This window comes from Staurois parvus, unplaced genomic scaffold, assembly GCF_062004578.1.
Source record: "Staurois parvus isolate SC_StPar_1 unplaced genomic scaffold, SC_StPar_1.0 ptg000213l, whole genome shotgun sequence".
Taxonomy (NCBI): domain Eukaryota; kingdom Metazoa; phylum Chordata; class Amphibia; order Anura; family Ranidae; genus Staurois; species Staurois parvus.
Genome location: NW_028318009.1, coordinates 2837665 through 2859459, shown reverse-complemented (window position 1 = coordinate 2859459; position 21795 = coordinate 2837665). Strand labels below are relative to the sequence as shown.

Genomic DNA, 21795 nt, shown 5'->3' with positions numbered 1-21795 from the left:
ATTCACTTCATACCTATGCAACGCAACATTTGTTACAGTGGAAAAAGTCATATCCTGACTGTGAACATTCTTTGTTGCCAAAGACCTGATTACATCCCTGGCTTGGTGGCTGAGGAAATCTGGCTTCTGGTTTGGAAAATTTTTCTTCACATCTTTTGGAAGATTCTCATGACAGATGCCAGCCTGTTAGGCTAGGGAGGAGTCCTGGGCACCACGCCGTTTCAGGAAACTTTGAAGATGAGATTCGTCAGGCATCCTGTAAACGACCTGACGTTCCGGGTGATTTGGCTGTCCCTTCAGCATTGAAATACCCTGTTGGAAGGTCTTTTAATCCGGAATCAGTCGGAAAATTTCATAGCAATGGCGTATATCAACTAGCAGGAAAAAAACATAAGTGCTACTGTGGAAAGAGAGGTTAAACGGGGCAGAACTTCCAGCTTTTGTCAGCCATATACATTCTAGGGGTAGACAACTAGCAGGTAGATTTCCCCAATTGGAAGTGCCTGGAACCGGGAGAGTGGTCCCTACACTTGGAGATGTTCTACAGCCTATTTTGAATGCGGGGGATGCCCAGATTTGCAAGGCTGACACTCGGTCTTCTCATTACATGTTCTCTAGGTTCTTCCTGATGGATGTTTTTGCCTCATTTGGTGTCCGCTTTGGGCATAAGGTCATCCAGGCAGCTGTTTGAGCTGTAGGCAATCCCCGGTTTTCTGGATTTTTTTGTTTTTTGTGGCTTGTTATCTTGCTCACCCATCATTTGGACTGCTTTTGAACATCCTGAGGGTTAAAAGACTTCCTGTATCGCTCATCGGGCAGGAAAGAAAAAAGTATTTACGTACTTGAGGAACACAGGATCCACCCCTCTGTGTTTATGATCATGCTCTTGATCTTACTTTGCTACAAAACTGAGGCATTCTAGTAGTGGAAGGGGTTATTTTGGGCTATCTTACAGGTTTTTTTGTTCGGCAGTGTCCAATCCTTGTGTAGGAAATGGTATAACCTGGAGCAGTGTTTCTCAACCTTTTTACCTTGGAGGAACCTGTGGCAAAAAGTTTTGATATCTTGGGGAACTCCTGAAATCATTTTCATATCTATAGCTCACGAAACATTGGTGTGATCAGCGAGCTGTTGATATAACAATTCATTTTAGAAATCACGTTAAATAGAATCAATATTAAAACTTACTTTTTTAATGTGAAGCTTGTGCTTGTTTTTTTTTTTTTTCTTTTCAATTCTGTGTCCAACTTGACATAAACAGTGTACAGGGAGTCAGGGGGGGCGGTACACTACGTGGGAGCAGGACACATTACATAAGGAGGAAGCAGGGTACATTTGTGGAACACACAGCTGGGCACACTATATGGGACAGACCACAGGGCACACTATATGGTACAGACTACAGGGCACATTACTTGGAGCATACCACATGGGACAGACCATAGGGCACACTACATGGAACACACTACACTACAGAGCACACTATATGGTGCAGACTGCAGGGCACATTACTTGGAGCATACCACATGGGACAGACCATAGGGCACATTACACGGGGCACACCACATGGGACAGACCACAGGGCACACTATATGGTACAGACTACAGGGCACATTACTTGGGGCATACCACATGGGACAGACCATAGGGCACATTACACAGGGCACACTACATGGAGCACACCACAGGCACATTACTTGGGGCATACCACATGGGACAGACCATAGGGCACACTACATGGGGCACACCATAGGGCACACTACATGGGGCACACCATAGGGCACACTACATGGGACAAACTACAGGGCACATTACATGGGGCACACTATATGATACAGACTACAGGGCACATTACATGGGGCACAGTACATGGGACAGACCACAGGGCACACTCTATGATACAGACTACAGGGCACATTACTTGGGGCATACCACATGGGACAGACCATAGGGCACATTACATGGGGCACACCACATGGGACACTGCATGGGATAGACCACAGGGCACATTACATGGAACACACCACAGGGCACACTACATGAGACAGACCACAGGGCACACTATATGATACAGACCACAGGGCACATTACATGGGGCACACTACTTGGGACAGACCACAGGCACATTACATGGAACACACCACAGGGCACACTACATGAGACAGACCACAGGGACAATGTGGGGGAGACAGCTGGGCACACTACTGTGCCGGGTTCCTCCTTGTGCAGCGGCGGCTGTTCTCAGTCCACTAGTGGCGCGCTGTTCCCCGCCAGCCCCTCCTCTTCTCCTGTCCATTCCAGATGATGTCACATACAAGCACCTGGGATGGACAGGAGGGACCGGCGGGGAACAGCATGTTACAGCCAACAGTATGCCAACCGCTTCCTTGCCCATCTCTGTATGTGTCTGCAGAGGGGATGGGATCTATGTGTCAGCTTCCTGCAACTTACAGGTAGATCGCTCGGAACCCCAATTCAGAAACACTGACCTAGATGTTAAAGACTCCCAGTTTCCCTCAATGGACTCCACCAAAAGGATTTTTAAGTTCCTATTTTCTGTCATAATAAAGGGAACCATCTGTGCTGAAAACGGCAGTGTTTGTGAAGACATTTCCCCACCATTCCCGTTCCCCCAATATCTTCTCCTTCTGTAGAGCATTTGTCCAGGTTTGAGGATATTTATCTTGTCCAGTGTTGTAAATATCTTATGTATTTAGTGGTTCTTTCAAGAATATTTTTGCATTAAAGTACTTTAAATCTGAGGCAGCAACAACCCCTGAAGAGTGTTGATTAATATCTTGTGTTTGGGTAATCCAGATGCCTTTTGACAAGGCTGATTTTATTATTTTCTAGTACAAAAAGCATTTCTTAGGATTAAATTGCAGCATCTGTTTACTAAAATGTCAAAAGCAAATGAAGACTGAGAAATGATCTCTCTTGTTGGTGTTCTGTAGGTTATTGGTCTTATAGTGATACAAAAAGGTCATCCTGCCAAAACGGAACTTTAGCTCGAGGTTGATACTGGTGGCTTAAAGTAGAACTCCAGCCAGACATCAAACACATCACCTTGTACAGTAATGGCCCATTAATATCTCTGAACGCTTTTTTTTCCCCCCAATACAGTATTGTGCAAAAGTTATAGGCAGGTGTGAAGAAATGCTGTAAGGCAAGAATGTTTTAAAAACTAATATTTTAATTTTGTTTTTATCAATTTACAAAATGCAAAGGGAGCGAACAGAGGAAAAATCCAAATCAAATCAATATTTAGTGTGAATACCATTTTGACATTCATAGAAGCTGTACTGTAGCTTCCATAAATGGAGGAGGGGTCAGAAAGTGAGGCATAGTTGGGGATGAGGAGTGCCTGTGTCAGCTTCGTCAGCTCTGTTAACCCCCTTCCGCACTGGAAGATTGCAGGGGTAGGCTTGATCAGAGGGGGAAGATTCAAGAAATGCAGGAGCCAACAGCACAAGGGACACATCAGATTAATAGTAAGTCATGTCCCTTGTGCTTTTTTTTTTTTTAACCAAGCTAAAGCTTTAAAAGATGGTGTTAAGATGTGTTTGGCTCAGTGCAATGTTGCCATGTTAGATCACTGTTTCTCAAGCTTTTTTCAATCAAGGCACCCTTTTAAAATCATGGACAGTCCCGAGGCACCCTTTAAAATTATGGTCAGTCCCGAGGCACCCTTTAAAATTATGGACAGTCTTGAGGCACCCTTTAAAATTATGGGCAGTCTTGAGGCACCCTTTAAATTTATGGACAGTCTTGAGGCACCCTTTAAAATTATGGTCAGTCCCGAGGCACCCTTTAAAATTATGGGCAGTCTTCAGGCACCCTTTAAAATTATGGGCAGTCTTGAGGCACCCTTTAAAATTATGGGCAGTCTTGAGGCACCCTTTAAATTTATGGACAGTCGTGAGGCACCCTTTAAAATTATGGACAGTCGTGAGGCACCCTTTAAAATTATGGACAGTCCCGAGGCACCCTTTAAAATTACGGACAGTGCCGAGGCACCCTTTAAAATTACGGACAGTGCCGAGGCACCCTTTAAAATTACGGACAGTGCCGAGGCACCCTTTAAAATTATGGACAGTCTTGAGGCACCCTTTAAAATTATGGACAGTCTTGAGGCACCCTTTTTAATTATGGATAATCGTGAGGCACCCCATTGTAAAATGTGAAAAACTATTCTAATAGTCTTATTTACTGCAGCAACATCCACACATGTAGGACACCCAACATTAGAGGTGATTTATACTTCCAAAGCAAATACACTTCTGCACACTGGTACTGACTAGTATTCCAATGTTTCTCTTCTCCCTCAGTTTTTCACCATTACTCAACTAATATGACCCCAGCACTGATGGAGAGAGGCAGGGGAGGGTCAATCTAGGATGCTGTGCAGGTAGCTGACATCCTCCTTATCAACTGATGATGTCATTGGTTGTCAGGATGCTGGCGTGTAGAAGGTCGTAATGGCGCACGATGAAAACCTGTGGTTTTGTGTTACTTCACAGAGACAGAGGCATGCTGGGACTTCAACAGCTGGAGGGCCATCGTTCCTCCTCTGAGAGTTACATAAAAGGTTATTTTGGGAGGTTAGGGGAGGGCGGAGGATCTGGACCAGCCAGAGAGTAAATAGATGCTTCCAGAGAAGAGAGGAATGTGACATGTAAGGAGGAAAGGGACTAGGGAATTGACACTTCTGGGGTATTCAGAATTCCTAGCAAGTTCAGATCACATTGAAAGTGAATGAAAAAAATAACAATAATGGAAATGGAAAACACTGAAAATATTTTTAAATACTTCATTTTTGTGTGCTTTTTACCTTCATTTTTTAAGTTTGTAACAGTGTCTCTGTAAACAAAAAACACTAGTCCACTCTCCATAGCCCCCTAACCTAATATAATCTATTTCCCCCCTCTTCCAGATTCTTCCTTGCCTCTCCATGACAATGGCTGATCCTTCATCTTTTATATTACTTGATCCAAATCCAAAAAGGCACTGACCGTTCATGTGCATCTCCCCAATGGCTTGAAGGAGCCCATACCCTTCTTGCTGTAGTACATCCTCATTCAGGTCTTTGGAGATTTGTTACATGGGTGTGGCCAGTGCGATAAAGGATTTTGGGCTTGGAAGTTGGTGAACACTTAGAGGTTGCTTCTGTAATGGAGGATTTAGTAACTATCTAGTTGTGTGTAGGGGAGGTTTTTACACTACACTATATGGCCAAACTTTTGTAGACACCTGACCAGTACATATATGAGATTGTTGGACACCTAAATCCAAACTATAGCTTCATCCTCCTCCATTGCAGCTTTGAAAGACTTTGTTTTTGGTAGATTTTCAACAAGATTTCAAAGTATGAGAAATACTGTATGTGCCAGTTCAACAGCCTAAGTATTTGTGAGGTCAGATACTGATGTTGGCTGATGACCTATCTTGCAATTGGCATTGCAGTTCATCCCAAAGGTGTTCAGTAGGGTTGAAGTGAGGACGCTGTGCAGACCACTTGTGTTCCTCCACACCAACATCACTAACCCATGTCTTTATGGAGCTGGATTTGGGAACATGGACATAGTCATTCTGGAACAGAAAAGGACCTTCACCAAACTGTTGTTACACGTGTTCAAACTTGTAACAATAATTTGGTGAAGGTCCTTGTAACGGAACCGGACCCCGTCTGCGCTAGGGTATTTCCGTTAAACTCTCGCTTCCCTGTCCAAACACAGATTCCCGGACACCACCCTGACCATACAGGAAATAAGACAGCACCAGACTCTTCTTAAGACAGGAAGTCAACTGCTTTATTTTTACACAAACACAAGATATATACACAGGGCGGGGAAATACAACCAGGAACAGGAAACACATCATCAGGCCTCCCAGCAGGGGGAAGGGCTGCAGGAAACACCCCCCGCCAAACCAAGACACAGAACAATGGGATGCAGCACATGGCAGTGAACAATGAACAATGGACCAACCACATGGCAGTGAACAATGGACCATCCACCTGGCAGTGAACAGTGGACAACCGCCACACCCATATTAGAACATTTCACCTTGTACCCCTTAACAGGCAAAGGGTGCCTTAGACATAAGAGGGATTTGGGAAGATGATACAGGGGTCCCCACACCCCCAAAAGTCACTCTCATCACAGTCCTTTTCAAATACACATTTGTCTGCATTATCTCTGTATGCCATAGTAGCAGTACCCTTCACTGGAAACACCTGAACTCAACCATTTGGAGGACTGTCCACATACATTTTGTACAGATAATATAGATGCAATGGTAAGGCGTCCACAGTTGTTTGGCCACAGTGTAGGTTTGGCTGGGTGGGCTTGTGTGTATGTGTGTGAGTTATTATTTCTATTATTTTTCTAATAAAGTGAACTTGTCCTGAAGTGCATTACGTAAGCTGTAATGAACCCGGTACTTCAAAGAGGTAGGATAGGGGTGTAAAAATGCAAAAATGTGCCTGTTAAGGGTCTCATTTATTGTGGCCATGGAACATCTATTAGTAGTTAGTGACATTCAACTGGACTTTTCCAATCCACTTCTTACGTTCATCATCATCTGCCATCCTAATGAGTACTTGTATTATTTAAGTGGATCTAACAGATTAGGTTGTATGGATAATGTAAGATAATCTGGTAATAATCGCATACAGTAAACATTCACAATAATTAAAAAATAAAGGAACGTGGTCCTCGTTAATGAATTTCCAGTACATTGAGGTAATCCAGCACACTGTTGCAGATGTCCTCTCAGCTGAGCTGGTTGGTTTTGTTTCCAGGTCAGACGATGAGCAGAGTTCAGCGGATAAGGAAAGACTTGCAAGGTAGGAGCAGGAGCATTGCAAGCACCGCTGGTTAATGCTTCCAGTTGCCTCGGCTTCCATCTTTCTTTCTGTCCTGCCCTTTATCACAGTCTGTATGTGAAACTGAGCAGCTTAATACACTAAAAAGCATGTATGGTGCGAATGAACTCTGCTATAACTTCTTACTGATAATATAATATTTAATCTCTCTGTAAGTAACCACAGCTTGGATTACTCCTACAATGCGTAAACTGTTGTTTATCATCCACAACCTACCTGCTGAAGATGGCCTCTTTGTGCGAGAAAAGTTAATCTGTGCATTGTCCATTCAATTTCATTTAAATATCAGTCACTTTACTGCAAACGTGGAATAAAGGGAAATCCTAAATACTTGTAGGTATGGGGGAGCACTTGTCTCTCTCCTTTTTTATTTTTTTCCCCCACCATACAGCACTGGGTGCCTGAACGGCCAGGAGCCAGGCTCAAGTACTTGGGAGCAAGCCTTGAGCCTTCGGAAAGATTTCACCAGATCTGGTTGGAACGGACTTCTTCTTGCGGCTTGATTTGGGTAGTAGAACAAGCAAGCAAGCAGAGGAAATGGGCAATGGGTTCTCTCCTTATTTTAAATTTTTTTAAATTTTCTTTTCTTTTTTATTTTTTTTTAGATTTCTTTGAAAATTTTTGGTAGTATTTTTGGGCGTCACAAATAAGACCTGTAAAAGGAAATGCAGATACATGAGTTGAAAACCATGCTGTACAAGGCATAAGAGTTATGTATAGTGAGGAGGCATTGTATAGTCTTCCACTACAGTACAATGCAAATATAGGGCGGTGGTTGTCAACTGTGGTCCCTAACCACTCCAAAGGGCCGAACATTTATATTCAGTATATTACAGAAGATTGTCATAGACTTCAGACGTGCTAGAGGAGGCCATCTAGATCTGATGAGGTGCAACAAGGGTGGTTGGAGACTGAAGGCACACTGTAGGAGAGATTGCCCCTGTCATAGCCGTTTGTCGAAAGGGCTATGCCCACCCTTTCCAACCCACCCCGCTCCATTCATAGAAGCCATACTGTCAATTCCCACAATGGAAAGTGCTATGGGAGTGGAGGACGGGGCAGGTGAAATTCTACTTGTGTATGGTTGGCTGAAAGTTTTTTTTAAATTTTTTTTACCTTAAAGCACATCTTCATCCTCCAGGCAATTTTCACTCCTATCCACCCCCCTCTCCCAAAATAGCGCAATTTATGTATTTTTTTACTTTTTATTGAAAAAAATGTTTGGGCTGTTTCTAGGTGCACATCCTATGCCTAGACGAATGATGTGCACTGTGTTCTCTTTGCCTCCTGGGATATGCACGTCACATATTCCATAAAGCGTCGTCCTTCAGTGAAGGAAGGGAGGCGGGCCATTGGTAGATCTGCCAGCTGAACCGGGAAAAGCCAGCACCTACCGATGACGTCACAGAAAACATGGCAGTGATGGCAGAACAGAAGGGGATCTCAGTGGGATAACTCTGAATCCGCAGGGTGGGGTGAGTATCTGAATTGTGCAGAAGACAACTCCCCAGCAAGCAGGGGTTAAAAAAACGGAGAAGGGGTGAGGGGAAGATCCGCTTTAATGCAATCAATGCATTTGAGGTGAAAAACCTTCTCTTATACTTTGCTGAGCCTGATCTCCACACAGCACTGTGCATAAGAGCAGTGACTGTCTGGGCTCTCCCCCTCCTCATTGGCTCAGAGACAGCAGTGGGAGTCATTAGCTACCACTGCTGTCAATCACAGTCGGTGAGGAAGGAGCAGAGGACAGAGCTGAACCATTTTTTGTGCATCTTTGGATGGACAGAACTGGCTCGGAAGTGAGCCCACATGATTTCCCACATAACAGTTGGCTTGGTATGGTGGGCACTCGGCAGGGAGGGGATCCAGCAGCGCTGGTGGGGGAACCGAAAAAGAAGAGGATTGGGGCTGCTCTGTGCAAAACTATTGCACCGTACCAGTAAATATAACATGTTCGTTATTTTTTTTAAATCTGGGTTTACAGTCATTTTATGGTCTGGTAATCAGGGGTGTCAAACTGGCGGCCCTCCAGCTGTTGCGAAACTACAAGTCCCATCATGCCTCTGCCTTTGGGAGTCATACTTGTAACTGTCAGTCTTGCAATGCCTCATGGGACTTGTAGTTTAGCAACAGCTGGAGGGCCGCCAGTTTGACACCTGTGGTCTAGTTCGTTCTTTGCATTGAGCGTGACCATCCACCAAAAAAAGATCTGCATGGAAACAGATATGTTCCCCACATGCTTGATGACAAGTTGCTTACCATTTCAATGGTTTACGGCAACCTTCCCTGATATAATAATTCTTCCCACTTTCCTTTCCTATCCGTGGTTATAAAAAAACAAAAAAAAAAAACAAAATCGACACAATATAGGGCTCTCCTGTCTTGCTCGCCTTGTTTTTTCCACATTCAGTTTTTTCCTCTGAGAGCAACAGTTTTCCAGCAAACAGGAGGTAAGTGCGGGTAATGAGATTAGGGGCAATTGAGTGAGCCTGTTGCTGTACCATGACTAGTGAAAGCACAGGTTGACTCCAAAGCTTTTGAGGAAATGTAAATTAATTTGACCTGCTAATCAGGTTAATAATGAAGTTATTTTAATCATCTGTAAGCAATAATTACAGGGGGGGATCAGGGCAGTTTTTGATTTCCCAGTAACCCATTAGAAAACTTAACTGTCCATAAAATGCTGTTCATTTGACCCAGCTTTTTTATTTTCCTTATATAGCCTTTATAAAATGAGTTACTAGAGCCACTAATCTCTGGCTGATTGCCGTTTAATACAGCTGTACTCTTCATGCTTTCCAGTGCAACATAATCCTACCCTATAGACCTGTGTACACAACTTTCCATTACTGCACTGGTACATAGTTAGTCTGGCTGAAAAAAGACAAAAGTCCATCCAGTTCAACCATAGAAAAAAAAAAGTTATAATCCCACACCCAGAGTTGATCCAGAGGAAAGCATAAAAACACAGCAAATCATGATCCAATTTGCTCCTGCAGGGGAAAAGATTCCTTCCTGATCCCCCGAGAGGCAATCGGATATTCCCTGGATCAACTTTACCTATAAATGATAGTATCCAGTTATATTCTGTGTATCTAAGAAAGAATCCAGGCCTTTTGTAAAGCAATCCACTGAGCTGGCCAGAACCAACTCTTGAGGGAGTCTATTCCGCATTTTCACATTCTCACTGCGAAGAAAACTTTCCGTATTTGGAGATTAAATTTATTTTCCGCCAGATGTAAAGAGCGCCCCCTTGTCCTCTGTGATGACCACTGATGTATTTATACATGGAGATCATACCCCCCCTTATGTATTATACATGGAGATCATATCCCCCCTTATGTATTATACATGGTGATCATATCCCCCCTTATGTATTATACATGGAGATCATATCCCCCCTTATGTATTATACATGGAGATCATATCCCCCCTTATGTATTATACATGGAGATCATATCCCCCCTTATGTATTATACACGGAGATCATATCCCCCCTTATGTATTATACATGGAGATCATATCCCCCTTATGTATTATACATGGAGATCATACCCCCCCCCTTATGTATTATACATGGAGATCATATCCCCCCTTATGTATTATACATGGTGATCATATCCCCCCTTATGTATTATACATGGAGATCATATCCCCCCTTATGTATTATACATGGAGATCATATCCCCCCCTTATGTATTATACATGGAGATCATATCCCCCCTTATGTATTATACATGGTGATCATATCCCCCCTTATGTATTATACGTGGAGATCATATCCCCCCCCTTATGTATTATACATGGAGATCATATCCCCCCTTATGTATTATACATGGAGATCATATCCCCCTTATGTATTATACATGGTGATCATATCCCCCCTTATGTATTATACATGGAGATCATATCCCCCCTTATGTATGTATACATGGAGATCATATCCCCCCTTATGTATGTATACATGGAGATCATATCCCCCCTTATGTATTATACATGGAGATCATATCCCCCTTATGTATTATACATGGTGATCATATCCCCCCTTATGTATTATACATGGTGATCATATCTCCCCTTATGTATTATACATGGTGATCATATCCCACTTTATGTATTATACATGGAGATCATATCCCCCCTTATGTATTATACATGGAGATCATATCCCCCCTTATGTATTATACATGGAGATCATATCCCCCCTTATGTATTATATATGGGGATCATACCCCCCCCTTATGTATTATACATGGAGATCATATCCCCTCTTATGTATTATACATGGAGATCATATCCCCCCTTATGTATTATACATGGAGATCATATCCCCTCTTATGTATTATACATGGAGATCATACCCCCCCTTATGTATTATACATGGAGATCATATCCCCCCTTATGTATTATACATGGCGATCATATCCCCCCCCTTTTGTATTATACATGGTGATCATATCCTCCCTTATGTATTGTACATGGAGATCATATCCCCCCTTATGTATTATACATGGTGATCATATCCCCCCTTATGTATTATACATGGAGATCATATCCCCCCTTATGTATTATACATGGAGATCATATCCCCCTTATGTATTATACATGGAGATCATATCCCCCCTTATGTATTATACATGGTGATCATATCCCCCCCTTATGTATTATACATGGAGATCATATCCCCCCTTAATCTTCTCTTCTCAAGAGAGAATAAATTCAGTTCCTCTAATCTTTCCTCTTAGCTGATCTCCTCCATGCCTCTTATCAGTTTGGTTGCCCTTCTCTGCACTTCCTCCAGTTCCCCAATGTTCTTTTTGTGAATTGGTGCCCAAAACTGAACTGCATATTCCAGATGAGGTATTACTAATGATTTGTACCGGGGTAATATGATATTTCTCTCTCTCTGGAGTCTATACCTCTTTTAATACAAACATTTTTTAATAAAAAAGTTGGGAGAGGGCAATAAAAGCTGGCAAAGTAAGTGGTCTTAACCAGGAAGAACTGAAGGAACATTTTACGACTAAGTAGGTTCATTGGCAACAGGTCAGGAACATGATAGGTTATATAAAGAGCATCTTAGAAAGTCAGAGTGTTTCAGAAGTAAACATAAGCAGAGATTCACCAATCTGTGAAATGTTACACGTAAATATTGTCAAACAATTTCAAAATAATTTTCCTCAATGTAAAAATTGCAAAGACTTAAAATATATGTCATCTACAGTACATAATATCTTCAAAACATTGAGAATCTGGAGAAATCTCTGCGGGGAAGGGATAGGGCCAAAACGCAATATTGGATGCCTGTGATCTTCGGGCCCTCAGTTGGCACTGCCTTGAAAACAGGCATGATTCTGTGATGGACATCACTGCATGGGCTCAGGAGTACTTTCAAAAATCACGGTCTGTGAATACAGTTCGCAGTGCCATCCAAAAATGCAAGGTAAAGCTCAATCATGCAAAGAAGAAGCCATAACTAAAAACATGATCCAGAAACGCAGCTTTGTTTTCTGGGCCAAACTCTATTTAAAATGGTCTGTTGCAAAGTGGAAAACTGTTCTGTAGTCAGAGGAAATGAAATTTGACATTGCTTTTGAAGCCATGGACACTGTATCCTCCAGCTTATCCAAGTTGCCTGTAAGTTGATACTTTTCTACCCACTGAGAGAATTTTTTTTTATTCCTAAAATTTGAATAAAAAGATTGAAATATAACAAAGAAAAGCCTGTTTACAGAGCTCAATAACACAAACTGAAAATTCCTCACCCAAGAAAACAAGCCAGTGCCATGACTTTTCCACTACACTGCTTATGTTTTAATCAGACAGGGAGGCTGGAGGAAAACAGCTTCTATTATACACTGGGATGTATGTAGACCTGACATGCAGTGCATTATTTTCATTCTGTCACAACCAACTTGCATGGCGTCAGAATGCAGACTTGCATTGAGAGCGAAACGATAAGGCACAATTGCTGTGCAGCACTACTCAGCTGGTTGATGAGCAGGAATGGCTGCTCCATATACTTGTATACAGTCATGGCCGAAATTGTTGGCACCCTTGATATTTTTCCTGAAAATCAAGTATTTCACACAAAAAAGGTATTGCATTAACACATGTTTTGCTATACACATGTTTATTCCCTTTGTATGTATTGGAACAAATATAAAACAGAGGCAGAAAAGCAAATATGACATAATGTCACACAAAACCCCAAAAATGGGCTGGACAAAAGTATTGGCACCCTTAACTTAATATTTGGTTGCACACCCTTTGGAAAACATAACTGAAATCAGTCGCTTCCTATAACCATCAATAAGCTTCTGACACCTCTCACCCGGAATTTTGGACCACTCTTCCTTTGCAAACAGCTCCAGGTCTCTCTTATTGGAAGGACACCTTTTCCCAACAGCAATTTTAAGATCTCTCCACAGGTGTTCAATGGGATTTAGATCTGGGCTCATTGCTGGCCACTTCAGAACTCTCCAGCGCTTCTTTGCCATCCATTTCTGAGTGCTTTTTGACGTATGTTTGGGGTCATTGTCCTGCTGGAAGACCCAGGATCTTGGACGCAAACCCAGCTTTCTGACACTGGGCCCTACAGTGCGACCCAAAATCCTTTGGTAATCCTCAGATTTCATGATGCCTTGCACACAGTCAAGGCACCCAGTGCCAGAGGCAGCAAAACAACCCCAAAACATCATTGAACCTCCACCATATTTTACCGTAGGTACTGTGTTTTGTTCTTTGTAGGCCTCATTCCGTTTTCGGTAAACAGTAGAATGATGTGCTTTACCGAAAAGCTCTATCTTAGTCTCATCTGTCCACAAGACGTTTTCCCAGAAGGCTTTTGGCTTACTCAAGTACATTTTGGCAAACTGTAGTCTTGCTTTTTTATGTCTCTGTGTCAGCAGTGGGGTCCTCCTGGGTCTCCTGCCATAGCGTTTCATTTCATTTAAATGTCGACGGATAGTTCGCGCTGACACTGATGCTCCCTGAGCCTGCAGGACAGCTTGAATGTCTTTGGAACATGTTTGGGGCTGCTTATCCACCATCCGGACTATTCTGCGTTGCAATCTTTCATCAATTTTCCTCATCCGTCCACGACCAGGGAGATTAGCTACAGTGCCATGGGTTGCAAACTTCTTGATAATGTTGCGCACTGTGGACAAAGGCAAATCTAGTTCTCTGGAGATGGACTTGTAACCTTGAGATTGTTGATATTTTGCCACAATTTTGGTTCTCAGGTCCTCAGACAGTTCTCGTCTCCTCTTTCTGTTGTCCATGCTTAGTGTGGCACAGACAGACACACAATGCAAAGGTTAAGTGAACGTCTCTCCTTTTTATCTGCTTTCAGGTGTGATTTCTATATTGCCCACACCTGTTACTTGCCCCAGGTGAGTTTACAGGAGCATCACATGCTTGTAACATTCTTATTTATCCGCAGTTGTGAAAGGGTGCCAATACTTTTGTCCAGCCCATTTTTGGAGGTTTGTGTGACATTATGTCGAATTTGCTTTCTTTCCTCCCTTTTTTTGTTTTGTCCCAATACACACAAAGGGAATAAACATGTGTATAGCAAAACATGTGTTAATGCAATACGTTTCGTGAGAAATACATGATTTCCTGGAGAAATATCAAGGGTGCCAACAATTTCGGCCATGACTGTAACTACAAATTATGCCTGGAAACAGTGATTTAAAGGAAGTGTATATTGGTTTTGATTATTTTTGGTCCCTTCTATATGTCCTTATCAGACTAATGTATCCCTATGGGTGGCTGGATGTAAACAGTAGTTCTTCTGCCTATGCGCATCCACATCTGGGTCCATTCAAGTTTGCTGGGCTGAACAGAAAACGTTTGCATTCAGGTCTACTTCTACTGACTTGACCAGATGTGACCAGATAATAGGCACTTACATCTGGCCACCCCAACTGATTACGTGGGTACCTTTTTCCTTCCCATTAATAGATGAAGAAAAAATTTGAAAGGGACATAGAAGTCACGTATGTGACCTCCATGTCCATTCTGATCCGACTCAGCAGTCTAGGATCCCCTTCTGAGATTGAATGGAGATTTCTGAGACTGAATTTACTCATTACAGTGACAAGGCTGTCCAGCCAGCAGATGGAACTCTAGTCTTCTTTTCACTGGAGTTATCAACTATGGAACATACATTGCAATACATACATACATATATTGCACAACAAATCATACATTGAGAGCAGGCTTACCTGGAGGCAGTCCTCTTCTCTTTAAAGGCTCAGTTCACCTATGGAACATGTTCCAGTATCTGCGGCCTCCCCCCCTCCCCGCCTTTGACAGCGGGTGGTGAATCCCCTCCTTGCACACGCTGTCACACTTTGAAAACAGCGCTGTCGTGCCGGTCTCCTCCCACGTGGCTGCATCATTTATTCACACTTTCCTGTGAATGACTACCTACAAGTACCATCAGCCATTGCTGCTGACAGTTTGTAGATCTCAGTAAACTGCAAGGGCGCTGGAGAGCACTTTAGTAGTTCATTGATTCTTCCTGCTCTTAGGTAACTGCCTGCCCATAGGAGGTACGAGCAGACAGCTATGCTGAGAGTCTGCAGGAGCCTGAAATTGCCCCTGTGATGCTCTGCAGGCTCCTAAGAAAAAAAAATAAATAAATGAAAGTTAAATAAATTTAGTGTGTAGACCATACATATAGATCAGAGGGAGGAGGAAGTGAAGGGGGTAAAGTATGGGCTACTTATAGTGGGAGGATGGAGATGAGAGGGTTGATGTGCAGGGTAAGGGAGATGAGGGGTTAATATACAGGTCTTCTAAAGAAACAGGCTGAAGGTCAGATGTGTAGGGAAGGAGGGGGGTGTAAGGGTTAAAAAAAAAAAAAAAAAAAAAGATCCCACAGTTGGTGAACATCCTGCAAGATGCTGACCTATTCATTCATTTCCCATTCATGGATTAATACTATTTCCTCTCCTTCCTTCATTGTAAGAGGAAGGAGAGGAATCAACAATGTAAACAGTAGCGTTTGCACTGGTGATCACTATGATTGGTGATTACAGCAGTCACACGGTACAGAGCCAGTCAGATCATCTCCATACACTGTTTCTGGGAACTTGGTGTATAGCCATTAACCAGTGCAATGGTCACCCAAGTCCTCCATTGCCATTTATAGACAAGAAAATAATAGTCCACCCCTCTGCTGTTCATTAACATGTGCCGATATTTGGAGTGCTTAAAGGTACGACAACACACCAGTGCGCACACAATGGGATTCTTCAGCTGCCTTAGGCAGTGTTGGTCTTCTGATGTGTTGCTGTACTTTTAAGAAAGAAGGGGTTGCCTCCAGGTAAGCGTGCTCTCAATTTTTGCTTTGTTATACATGTACCATGGTTAGGCGCTCCAATAGTTTGGCGAGAGGGACTCTACTTTGCAGACGCAGTAGTATATTTACATGTGTTGGCACATATATGCACAACGGAAACCCCTCTTTTTGTATTTTCCAAGTAGGGACAGAAACAGTAATAAAACGTTGACAGAATATCTAACCCTTCCACAGTTTATCCAATTGGAGCTGAGCTTAAAACATCCAAGGTTCAAAAGATTCCGGACTGTATGTTCAACATCGCACATTTGGAAATGTAATAATGTTTGGTCTAGTGGTGCACCAAAATGAAATTTCTGGTGCTGAAACTGAAAATTCAAAATGCACTTGGCCGAAAACTGAAACCGAAATACGCAGTTTTTAAAAATGAATATATATATATTTTTTAAAAAAATTCATTGATTTAAAAAAAAAAAAATAATAAAAAAAAAATATATATATATATATACCCCCAATTTTTTTGTAGAATATGAAAGAGTATGTTATGGCGAGTAAATAGATACCCAACATGTCACGCTTTAAAATTGCGCACGCTCTTGGAATGGCGTGAAACTGCGGTACTTAAAAATCTCCATAGATGATGCTTTAAAAATTTCTACAGGTTAGCTGTGTAAAGTTACAGAGGAGGTCTAGTGCGAGAATTATTGCTCTTGCTTCACCGTTCGCGGCGATACCTCACGTGTGTGGTTTGAACACCGTTTACATATGTGGGCATGGCCTGCGTCCACGTTCACCACCGCGTGCAAGCATCGGGGGGGGGGGGGCCTTTAAACTTTTTTTTGTTATTTATATAATTTTTTTTTTTTTGCACTGTCCCTTTAAAAAAAATGTTAATCACTTTTATTCTGATCACAAGAAATGTATGTATCCCTTGTGATAGAAATAATTAGTGACAGGTCCTCTTTATGGATCGATATGAGGTCAATAGGACCCCACATCTCTCCTCTGCAATGTGAAGCATTGGAACAATAAAAGCATTGATCTAGTGCTTTAAAAAAAAAAAAAAATGGCCGGAACAGGAAGTGACATCGCTCTGGTCCTTCAAGGGCAAAGAGATGAGTGGTGGGCATCTTTCCTTCACTCATCTCTATGCCCAGTGTCGGGATCGATGGTTTCTCAGGTAAGGCTGAGAACTACTGAGCGGTGGCGGCTGGCGAGGGCCGGGGTTTTTTCAGCACCTGTATCGTTTTTTGTTTTTTTTTCCATTTCAGCCAATGGCCGAAATGTTTCGGCCACCGAAATTTTCGGTGCTTCCCTAGATGGGTCAACATAGGAGAAATGGCCAAAGGGAGATGTCCACGTCTCTAGCCAGCTTGATGATGAAGCTGTTTGCACAGTACTTCAATATTCTGTATGTGTCATAATCCGCTCATCCCAGCATCCCGGACCCACCAATACTGGTCCAGTACTAGGTAGAGGCAGAATTTGGTCTATAACTCTTGTCCTTGTTTTCTCCTCTCTCTGAAGTGCATGGTTGGCATGATGGCATGATGTCCTCACATAACACAGAAGACACGGGCAGTCTAACAGTCCTTTTTCTCCTGTATTCTTCAGTTCCTAAGTATCCTGTAACCTTCCGTTTTGTTCCTCTGTAGGGAGAATCACAGCGAGATCGAGCGAAGGAGGAGAAACAAAATGACAGCGTACATCACAGAACTGTCCGACATGGTGCCCACCTGCAATGCCCTGGCTCGCAAGCCTGACAAGCTCACCATCTTACGCATGGCAGTGTCTCATATGAAGTCTCTGAGGGGTACCGGAAACACGTCCACTGATGGCTCCTATAAGCCGTCCTTCTTGACCGATCAGGTGTGTAATGACTTCTATGCCAAGCAACTGTGTCAGACATGAAACTGAAAATAATTTGGGTGTACAGGGATGCAAAAATTGTATCGCCTGATGCGGGGGACATGCATGTCTGGGCATCAGTCAAGTGTGTTTTTTTTTTTTTTTTTTTTTTTTTTTTTTACATATAGGCCTGCTGCTGGCAGGGTTTACTTGATGCGATTTTCTTGCCAGTTTTTGGTACAGTTGCCAAAGGTAGGTGTTCAGTGGTGCAGATCCGACTCTGATATGATTTAGGGATGTGATCGTGAATACCCTTTTGTTCAATGCGAATTTAGTACTGCTAGGAATTTCAATCTGCCTTCTTGTGCTAAAAATGCATTCTGTTATCTTCTCTGCAAAACTGCCTTCCAGCCACTTCCATGCAAATCTGCCTTCCAGCCACTTCCATGCAAATCTGCCTTCCAGCCACTTCAATGCAAATCTGCCTTCCAGCCACTTCCATGCAAATCTGCCTTTTAGACACTTCGATGCAAATCTGCCTTTTAGACACTTCCATGCAAATCTGCCTTTTGGACACTTCCATGCAAATCTGCCACACAGCCACTTCTGTGCAAATCTGCCACACAGCCACTTCTGTGCAAATCTGCCTTCCAGACACTTCTGTGCAAATCTGCCTTCCAGCCACTTCCTTGCAAATCTGCCTTCCAGCCACTTCCTTGCAAATCTGCCTTCCAGCCACTTCCTTGCAAATCTGCCTTCCAGCCACTTCCTTGCAAATCTGCCTTCCAGCCACTTCCGTGCAAATCTGCCTTCCAGCCACGTCCGTGCAAATCTGCCTTCCAGCCACGTCCGTGCAAATCTGCCTTGCAGCCACTTCTGTGCAAATCTGCCTTGCAGCCACTTCCTTGCAAATCTGCCTTCCAGCTACTTCCGTGCAAATCTGCCTTCCAGCCACGTCCGTGCAAATCTGCCTTCCAGCCACGTCCGTGCAAATCTGCCTTCCAGCCACTTCCGTGCAAATCTGCCTTCCAGCCACTTCCGTGCAAATCTGCCTTCCAGCCACTTCTGTGCAAATCTGCCTTCCAGCCACTTCTGTGCAAATCTGCCTTCCAGCCACTTCTGTGCAAATCTGCCTTCCAGCCACTTCTGTGCAAATCTGCCTTCCAGCCACGTCCGTGCAAATCTGCCTTCCAGCCACGTCCGTGCAAATCTGCCTTCCAGCCACTTCCGTGCAAATTTGCCTTTAGAATGCCTCTGTGCGAGTCTGGAACACATGACTCCAAACTCGCACAGGACCCTTTTTTTACCCGGATCAAAATCACACCACTGAACGTCCTTCAAGAATAAAAAAAAGTACAGTATATTCAGATGCCATGCAAATCTTTTGTCTTTCAGCTCGCACCTGATCCGCATCAAATTTGCATCAGTGTGAATTGGGACCAAGTCTCCATTCACACCTGGGTGTTTTGGGATCATGGCAGGATCCCTGCAATTCTGCCTGCGATCTCAAAACACTACAATTGCAAAACGCAGGTTCAGGTGCCATAAAACACAAATTTCATTATTATTATTTTCACCAAAGAAATGTAGCAGAATACATTTTGACCTGAATTTATGAAGAAATTTTATTTATTTGCAAAATTTTATAACAGAAACGAAGAAAAGTACATTTGTTTTCCAAAGTTTCAGGTGTTTTTTTGTTTTATTTAGCAAAAAATGAAAAAATTCAGTGGTGATTAAATACCACCAAAAGAAAGCTGTATTTGTGTGAAAAAAGATAAAAATGTAATATTGGTACAGTGTTGTATGACCGCGCAATTGTCATTCACAGTGCGACAGCGCTGAAAGCTGAAAACTGGCCTGGGCAGGAAGGGGGTATAAGTGCCCGGTATTGAAGTGGTTAGAGGAGACGTGTACCTACATTACTTATCCATTATTCTTTGTCATTTCTGCAATCTGTACAAAAAAATAATAACGTTGCGTAAGGTACCTGTTTTGCTCATACAGAGAAATTTCAGACATGGAAAGTTCAAAACTTGGAGTCTTTTTACATTTTCTCTTCCTGCAGCAGCTCCTTCCGGCCACCACTAGAGGGAGCTGAAGCAGATGGGAGAGAGAGACTGCTGATTTGTCCTTTCTTTCCTTTCTTTGCTCTTTAGTGATGGCCAGGAGCAGGGGCTGCAGAACACAATGTAACACCAGTAGTTTTACAGCGGTTTTACTCATCCGAAAAGTAAAACTGCGGTTTGTTCTGCTTCTATATTGCCCTCCCTGTTTCCTGCTTTTTACCCCTCGTCAACAGGCTCTATCATTAAGTACCTAATCTTACTGGGTCCTTGTGATTTGCTATGCCAGGGCTCTCCAAGCTTTTTAGCAAAGGGCCAGTTTACTTTCCTTCAGGCTTTAGGGGGGGTCGGACTGTGGCCAGTTGGAGTAAAAAATGCACTGGCATCAGTGGGCATAAACAATGCCCCATCATTGGTTTTAGTTAGGGGATTAAGGCCCCATTGTTGATATCAGTGGGAAGAATCGCACCATTGATGGTGTCACTGCTTCCCCACCATTGGTGTCATTTGGTAGAGTAGTGTCCCAAGGATCAGATATAGGCTAGCAGAGGGTCACATACAGCCCCCCAAGCCACAGTTTGGAGACCACTGGTTTATGGAATGCATTGGGTCATTGTGTGTGTGTGGGTGGGGGGTTGGCAGGGTGCTTCCTGAAAGGTAGCAGCTCTGAGGAAGAGGCTTCGCCTCGAAACGCGTCAACCATTTGGAGGGCTTTAGTCGCCGACCAGACACCTTCCAGGGAGGTTGGACCTTGCTGTATTTCTTATGATGTGCCTTTTGACTTTTATTCTTTTGTGAGTATTTCACATTTTGTACAATAAACCAATTTTTTAGGTAATGCACTAGGCCTGTGCGCCCTCTTTGTCTTTTTGCATGCTTCCTGAAGACATCTCTGAGCTATAGTTAAAAGAAAAAAAACAAAAAAAACAATTACATTTAAAAAACGGAAATGTTTTTTTTCTACACTATAGCTCAGAGAAGGAGCTGTCATTCTTGGAGGGCTAAAGGAAACAAAAGGAGCGGGGTCACCCAGTGACATTATCCGCCCCTTTGTTTCCTTTAGCTCGGGAAAGTGACAGCTCATTTTTTGAGCTATAGTGAAGAAAAAAAAAGCCGGTAATTACATTTAAAAAATGGCATTGTTTTTTTTTTCACTATAGCGCAGAGAAGGAGCTGTCATTCTTGGAGGGGTAAAGGAGACAAAAGGGGCGGGATCACACAGTTTTTTTCTTCACTATAGCTCAGAGAAGGAGCTGTCATTCTTGGAGGGCTAAAGGAAACAAAAGGGGCGGAGTCACCTAGTGACATTATCCGCCCCTTTGTTTCCTTTAGCTCGGGAAAAGTGACAGCTCATTTTTTGAGCTATAGCGAAGAAAAAAAAAAGCCGATAATGACATTTAAAAAAAGGCATTGTTTTTTTCTTCACTATAGTTCAGAGAAGGAGCTGTCATTCTTGGAGGGCTAAAGGAAACAAAAGGGCGGGGTCACCCAGTGACATTATTCACCCCTTTTGTTTCCTTTAACTCCGTGAAAAGTGACAGCTCATTTTTTGAGCTATAGCGAAGAAAAAAAAAAAAGCCAATAATTACATAAAAAAATACGGCATTGTTTTTTTCTTCACTATAGTTCAGAGAAGGAGCTGTCATTCTTGGAGGGCTAAAGGAAACAAAAGGGCGGGGTCG

General features: G+C 42.9%; 1 protein-coding gene across 3 annotated transcripts in view; it reads left to right on the top strand.

Moving 5' to 3' along the window:
• Positions 1-21795, top strand: part of ARNT (aryl hydrocarbon receptor nuclear translocator) — a 125676-nt gene that overhangs the window by 44906 nt on the left and 58975 nt on the right. For 2 of the 3 annotated variants that reach the window (XM_089678969.1, XM_089678968.1), the window contains one exon: positions 17855-18068. In XM_089678969.1, coding sequence (XP_089535095.1) covers positions 17895-18068 — 174 coding nt within the window. In that variant the 5' untranslated portion in view covers positions 17855-17894. Of the gene's footprint in view, positions 1-6802; positions 6848-17854; positions 18069-21795 lie in introns of all 3 variants that reach the window. The other variant, XM_089678967.1, reaches the window with a different exon arrangement.